This window comes from Oncorhynchus keta, chromosome 32 (assembly GCF_023373465.1).
Source record: "Oncorhynchus keta strain PuntledgeMale-10-30-2019 chromosome 32, Oket_V2, whole genome shotgun sequence".
NCBI lineage: Eukaryota > Metazoa > Chordata > Actinopteri > Salmoniformes > Salmonidae > Oncorhynchus > Oncorhynchus keta.
The window spans coordinates 35,966,726-35,974,369 of NC_068452.1; the positions used below are offsets into that span (position 1 = coordinate 35,966,726).

The following is a 7,644-nucleotide window of genomic DNA, read 5'->3' on the forward strand; positions in this document are numbered from 1 at the left end:
CCTCACTCTGTCTGTTTGTGTTTTATTTTGATCCCGTCTGCTGTTTGTTGCTGTTAATCTGTTTGATTAGCTGTCATGGAGCTCCAAAACAACATTTCACACCAAATATGTGGTTTTGGTGGTCGAGGACATCTGTCCCTTCTGCAAACATGATTCACACACAAATTCACAAAAATCGTAAGGCCAAGCCTACGTTCAGGTAACTGACAAAATAAAGGAAACACTGGAGTAAATGAAGGACACAAATTATATTGAAAGCAGGTGCTTCCACACAGGTCTGATTCCTTAGTTACTTAAGCAAATAAAACATCCCATCATGCTTAAGGTCATGTATAAAAATGTTCCGTTGCCCATTATTTTAGCTACCCTGGCAAACCAACTGAACACATATTGGAGATTCTGGAGTGGCGCCTGAGACTGTGTTTTCCACCACCGTCAACAGAACACCAAATGATGGAATTTCTCGTGGAAGAATGGTGTCGGATCCCTCTAATAGAGTTCCAGACATGTGTAGAATCTATGCCAAGGTGCATTGAAGATGTTCTGGCAGCCATTTGTTTTGACAGTTACCTGTACATACACTCCTCTGATCACCACCTGGTTGTGTTCACTCAGGCACCTTTATTTATTTGTGTGTGTTTGTAGGTTCATGTTTGTATGTGTATCATGGTTTGTTCAGGGGTTGGTGGGGGCCCGTCCAATCAAAATGAGCTTAGGGCCCCAAAAGAGCTAGAACCGGTTGACACTGTCCCCATTTGAGGTATTAGTGCTGTTTATATGCATTTGGTTTGCTTTGTGGACAGTTGTTTTTTGTGTCTATGCCTTTGTCCTGCTGGTGGTGATTGAATCAATGTATTGACTGACCTCCCAGGTAAAGAAAGATGACACGTGAACATCATTGTATTAAACAGTGCAGTCGTGTATTGACTTTTTAATGTTGCTGTTGGACCCAGGCAAAATGGCTCACTGATTGTGTTTTAGATCAGAGACAGTGGCAGCTTCTAAAATGGACTGTTAGGGTCTGCTTCACTGCTTTCTGCCAGGAACACAATGAACCCAACACAACAAGGACTGTCTGGGGAGGGAGGGGGGAGAGAGAGAGCATAGGAGGCTGGTGGGTGGAGCTGTAGGAGGACAGGCTCATTGTAATAGCTGAAATGGAATATGGTTTCCATATGTTTGATACTGTTCCATTACAATGAACCCATCCTCCTATATAGCTCTTCCCACCAGCCTCCTCAGAGAGTGAGAGAGACATATTTCCCACAGATCACACAAACCCACATAGAATTTGAAAACAAATCAAACGTGGATAAACTTCCATATCTGTTAGTCTAAATACAGCAGTGTGCCGTCGCAACAAGATCTTTGGCCCGTTGCCATGAGAAAAGGGAAACCAGTGGAGTGCAAACATTGTAAATACAACCTATATTTATCTACCTGCACATTGTTACAACACTGTACATAGCCAATAATATAACATTTAAAATGTCTATATTCTGTTAACTTGTGAGTGTAATGTTTACTTTGTCTGTCTGTTCCATTTGCTTTGGCAATATAAACATGCTTCTCATGTCAGTAAATCCCTTTGAATTGAATATATATGAGAGAGAGAGAGAGTGTGTTCTCTGTACAATCAAACCAGGCATTTACTAATCTACCAGAGAGAGTTCTGAACTACACACTAAAGAATGAAATAGATCAACAGAATATGACATGTAATGAGATGAATATGAAAAGGGAGAACGGAAACAACCTGTTCAAATTGTATTATCCCACGTAATGTCATGTAATCATCCAACAGAAGTGTTACTCACTGTCAGAGGTTGCTGATAACATTCTAAACAACACGTTGCATTAAACCATAGGTTTGCCAGGATGGACATGAGAAAGAGATGTGAGTCGGTGAGGGGGGTATTTTGGGGGACTGTACGTGAACATCACTTGGGAAGTCAGTGTGTAGCACCAGTCTACATGGAACTGTAATAGTTATAGTAGGGGGAGGTGCATCGACTGACTGTCTGCTGTTTCTTCACCGAGCTGGAACATTTTACCATCAGACAAATCTCCCTCCCCCACTCGTTCCCTCACCTCTTCCTCAAGTCTTTCACAAAATGTACACACACACACACACACACCCTTGCGTCAACCCTCCTTCCATTGCCTCACGCCTCCATTATTTTTCCTCTCCATCAACTCCGTGACACTCAGCAGTGAGCCGTGACATTACAGAAAAACAGAGAGGGTGGTAGAGAAAAGAGGGAGGTTGGGGAAGTAACACACGAGAGGGAGAATGTTGAAAGGGAGGAGAGAGCTAAATTTACAGCAAGCAAGCGTGCGAGAGAGAGTGGTAGAAAAGAGAGTGAGGGACATGTGATTTCTTCAATGTCAGGAGGTGACGTGGGGACGGCTGTTGCTGGGGGTGAAGGAGCGGTGAAGCAGCAACTCGATGGCCCACAGATCTGATGAGGGAGTGGTCCCCTTGAAAGAAAGAGCTCAATAATTTACAGCCAAGCGGGGGAAAGAGGGAGAGAAGAGAGCAGCAAGAAGAAAGGATAACAGAAGGGACTGGTGGGAGACAGCCATCAGTAATGGACAGGTACACTACGTGACCAAACGTATGTGGACACCTGCTCGTAGAACATCTCATTCCAAAATCATGAGCATTAATATGGAGTTGGTCCCCCCTTTGCTGCTATAACAGCCTCCACTCTTCTGGAAAGGCTTTCCACTAGATGTTGGAACATTGTTGCGGGGACTTGCTTCCATTCAGCCACAAGAGCATTAGTGAGGTCGGGCGCTGATGTTGGGCGATTAGGCCTGGCTTGCAGTCGACGTTCCAATTCATCCCAAAGGCATTCGATGGGGTTGAGGTCAGGGCTCTGCAGGCCAGTCAAGTTCTTCCACACCAATCTTGACAATCCATTTCTGCATGGACCTTGCTTTGTGCACGCGGGCATTGTCATGCTGAAACAGGAAAGGGCCTTCTCCGAACTGTTGCCACATAGCCGGAAGCACAGAATCATCTAGAATGACATTGTATGCTGTAGCGGTAAGATTTCCCTTCACTGGAACTAATGGGCCTAGCCCAAACAATGAAAAACAGCCACAGACATTATTTCGCCACCAAACTTTACGGTTGGCACTACACATCCAGTGTTCTCCTGGTATCTCTCTCTCTGTAGATGTATTCTACCTCTTTTTGAAAACCAGAGCAGGTCCCTAGACGCATGACTAAGTCTCAGAGTAAACACTGTCATCTATCTCATACGTGTTACCACATAGGGAGGTAATGATGACATCAATATGGGAAATTAACTGACATTAGTGGAGGTCGGAGATAGAAATAGACCGGAAATATAGAAATAGGAGGTAGAAAGTGATATTCGAATCGTTTCCATGACCAAAACATAATGAAACTTGCGGAAGAATGTAGGGGTTTTCTGTATGTACTGTACAGTTAATAAAGCATTAGAAGGGATCCTTCAAAGGCCAAGGGGATGTAAGAATGAAAGGGTGAACGTTGTGGGCAGACTTAAGAGTTCTTCATGATGCAGTCATTTTACACTCATTCCCAGGGCCACATTCTATTCTCTACATTTGAAAGAGCCGAAGACAAAAATCATGGAGTTGTTCATAAGTTTAGGTGATTATAGCCATAGCTAATTAGCAGCAGGTTTCAATTTAAACCATTAAGCAACAAGCTAATCTCCACCATTTCTCCAACCTCTCATTTGAGCTCAGATATTCATTCATTTGACAAATGGTATTCATTTTCTCACATATATAAATATTCATATTCACACTGAAGCAAATGGTTTTTCAACAAGGTAACATGCATGTGTACAGTGGGGTTGCAGTGCTGTCCAGTGGTCACCAGGTGTACTGCAACATATATTAATTTACATCTTTGAAACTCCCTTGGGTGGCAGTAAAGAGTGGTGTCTCATACTAACCCATTGTATTGTATTGGAACAGGTGTGTAAACTGGGTTTAGTAAAATCATTGTGCTGGAGACCACTGTACTACATCAATCTTTCTTCTCCTAATTCATACACTGAATCTCTGAGTCTGTGATCAATCCCTGTTGCCTAACAGTGGAGCGAACAAGGTCCCTCAACGTGTGAAAATACATGACACATTCATTGTGACAACCTAGCAACCATAGTACAGTAAAAGGCAATTGCCTAACAACTGTTGACAGTATGAGCAAGACCTTAACCTTCATCACATCACCACGAAACAGCCAAAAAGAGTAGAACCAACTAACACTATGATTTGACTATTAGATGTTCTATTTAACAAAAATGAATAGTTTCACCATATAAAAACGACAGGCCAGTTCACATAACAGGGTTGACCTTACAATGAGGGACAGAGGTAAATGAATCACATGAAACAAATTCATCTTCAGAGATGACTTTGTTAAAGTACAATAACTATGGCTTTACAATGATGTTGAAACTTGGGGATTAAGGGGGTTCAAATGTTCCTAGAAGTGACACAGGGTTGATGGAGGGACATGTCAATAGGCTACATTTTGGCACTTCAGCAAGCCTTTATACCTATCTGATTTATTGAATTCTTCATTAGGTCTCTATTAAAAAAGGTCACTTTGTTATAACAGGCTTTTAAAATGTAATATTAGTGCAGAACATTGTGCACCAATATAAAAGGGATGCGAAAGGCACTCTTTTAGTGGAACGACCCAATAGTAAACAAGTAGATAACGGTGGTGGTCACCTCCACACTGTTTTCATCAGTTAACATGCGATGGCGCAGGAGCAAAAGACAGAAGTCAAAAATATATACAATTTTGACTTGTAATGCCCCATTAATTGTTCAAGTGGGGAAAGTTCGGTGAATGCACTTTAATGAAATATCATTTTTGGCACTTCTGCCGTTGTGTAAAAGATACATATTGCTCAGTCCCCCCTGACTATGGACAAGTGGATATCGTTCATTTGCAGTAGATTTACTCCAAATGTCTCAGCATCACTCCTCCCAGAACCATTTATAGAGCTCAGTAACCATCCTATTCTCAGGGTGGCCTCTGATGTACTCACAGCTGTTGCAGGCATTCTGAATGGGGAAGTTGTTGATACGGACCGTGTGGATCCTCTGCCACTTGAAGTATTTACGGTATATGTCCTCATTCTTGTCCAAGAAGATGAGGTGTTTGGCCAGGGCTCTGGGCGAGCGGAAGTCATCCACATGGATGAAGGAATCTCCAGGGATGAACTTCTCATAGTTCCCTCTTGTCGGGCCCATGACCACAGGAACTGCGCCCAACTTGAGAGCGTTATATAGTTTTTCTGTGATGTAGTCCTTATGGACGGAGTTCTCAAAAGACAAGTAGAATTTACAGCTGGCCACGATCATTCTGTATTCACTAAGAGATACCTTTTTGTTGAAAGGGTCCCCGTAGGTGTGAATCCTGATAAATTTGCGCAGCTCCATGTAGTACCAAGTCCTCTTGTGTCCTGGGTTCCAGTTGCTAACGATCCAACAGACCAGTCGGTTTTTATGCGGGACAAACTCCTCCCTCTCTTCAGTCAGAGGGACGAGAGATCCATAAGGCATGTTGATGTCTGCATCCTGCCTGTAGTTCAAAGTCACATTAAACAGATCTTCCAAGCCAGGTATTCTATTCGTGTGTGCCGGCGATTCGAAATTCATCCACACCCATTTCTGGAAGGAGGGCCGTGGTTCTTGGGGCAGGTTGGATAAATCCTCTTCGATTTCTCTGTGGTGGATGAGAACGGCATCCGCTTGACTGTACAGCTCTCTGTCCGCTGTCAGGTGACAGCCTTCGATGTTGTACAAGGACCTGCAGGAGTTCAGTTTAAAGGGATGGTCAAAGGGCCAGTGCCAGACCAGCACGGTAACATCCTGTTTGTGCTCCGCCTGGAAGTGCTTGGCCAGGACAGGGAGCCAGGTGATAGCAGGTCGGTACAGTAGACAGGTCAGCAAGCAGCCCAGCAGCAGAATGCCCATCAGGCTCTGGTGCCCAATTCTACAATTTGGTCCAAGACACGTCATTTGGCCTGCCAAAAGGAAAGGCTGTTCGTTTATAAGTTTATTAAGAAAAGGCAAACACATCTAATCACTATTATTGCATGTATTCGTAAAATTGACAATGATTATTTTAGCACGAGGAATACTGGTCAATCATAAACTCAAACCACAGACAGGTTTTAGGGTGCGGGCAGACATCTGCTGACGAGGCTAGTTCTCTATCAGCAGACCGTTTCATTGGTTCACTAGTCATGCATATTATGTGGTTGTCATAACAGTAATCAAAGTCAATAAGACAAGCTTAGGTTTCTGTTAGGTTAGTGACTGAGGCAGTGATTGTCACTAAGATCCTGAGTTCACAGGACATGCTTTCCACCCAGAGAAACAAATTAGCCATGTGGTCAAACTAAACAAATACTCTGGATACTTATCCGGGCTATTGTGTGTAGACTCCACCCTCTGAACCAGAATATACCAATAACTATTGAAGATACAGTAAGACTATTGAACTAAGGAGTCATGGGACCCAATGTGTTGGGGGCTGTGATTTCACCCTTGCCCGGGGTAATTAACTACAGGTTGCAGGATATGTAACCTAAAGGTTACAGAGAGGACAGGTTCTACGTAAACATACTACACAGTAAAATAAAGACAGCACGTTATACACATGGGAAATACCAGAGTAGACAATAAATGACATGGTAATAACAAACCTGTGTGACTGTTTTGATAACAAGTTGCCATAAAGCCAGCTAATATTTAAATGTAGGATCTATACACACACGGTATCTGACCAAACCTTTGTTCCGATGTTCTTTCTGTTTCAACTTGTCTGTTCAAAGAAACACAAAATCATTTTTAACACAACCAATTATATAGACTTGATAAAAGACAAACACATACTAAACTCAACACTAAATCAGACAGACAGAGACTCCATTCAAACATAGAGAACAGCTACATCCAATAATTCATATCTACACCACATTCCACACTGCTCTTCAAGGAAATAATATTCTGGGTGAGGGGTGCTTACCTGCTCGCTCTGAGATTTGACTTTGAACTTAAACAGAATTATGTTGCTAGCTTTGACTAAAAGCCACACCTGACACCTAGCTGAGTCACATTGCAGTCATGTGTCTCCACATCCTTGAGTGAGGATAAGCCTAGAACTGGTGTGCTACTACAGGCAGAGGGACAGCCTCTCCAGCCTTTGCCCTTCATGTCACACCTTAGACGCACTGCCCACTTCCCTGCCGTGTGCAATTTGTCAAAGAAATACACACCTTCATAATGTGCTTAGTTTTGTCAATGTGGGTTGGAGAGCGACCCTCCTGAAGGTTCTCACTCCTGCCCCAGAGTTGTAAATGACCTGGTGCAGTTTATCAACCAGCTAATTATTAGAATCAGGTGCGCTAGATTAAGGTTGGAGCGAAAACCTACAGGATGATAGCTATAGGGGAACAGGGTTGGAGAGCCCTAGTATATCATGTGTAAGTAGTGTTATGAAATGTAAATAATATTTTAAAAGAGAATACATACGTGTAATGCAGTGTAAATATCAGAGAAGGAGGAAGTAAATACTCAAAATATTAATCGTAAATTAAAGATTAAACTTATCAGACA

General features: G+C 42.7%; 1 protein-coding gene across 7 annotated transcripts; it reads right to left on the bottom strand.

The window, feature by feature from the left end:
* Positions 1-895: 895 nt before the first annotated feature.
* LOC118378153 (4-galactosyl-N-acetylglucosaminide 3-alpha-L-fucosyltransferase 9-like) lies at positions 896-7,376 on the bottom strand. Of its 7 annotated transcripts, none has more exons than XM_035765103.2 (3): positions 7,305-7,376; positions 6,818-6,850; positions 896-6,047 (listed from the first exon to the last, which is right to left on the bottom strand). In XM_035765103.2, the coding sequence occupies exon 3, from the start codon at positions 6,040-6,042 to the stop codon at positions 4,996-4,998; it is 1,047 nt and encodes a 348-aa protein (XP_035620996.2). In that variant the 5' UTR covers positions 6,043-6,047; positions 6,818-6,850; positions 7,305-7,376; the 3' UTR covers positions 896-4,995. The 7 variants fall into 7 exon arrangements, with proteins under 7 accessions (XP_035620996.2, XP_035620991.2, XP_035620994.2 ...); XM_035765098.2 differs by having other exon boundaries at positions 7,055-7,366; XM_035765101.2 differs by having other exon boundaries at positions 896-6,063; positions 7,055-7,366.
* Between the last annotated feature and the right edge of the window lie 268 nt (positions 7,377-7,644).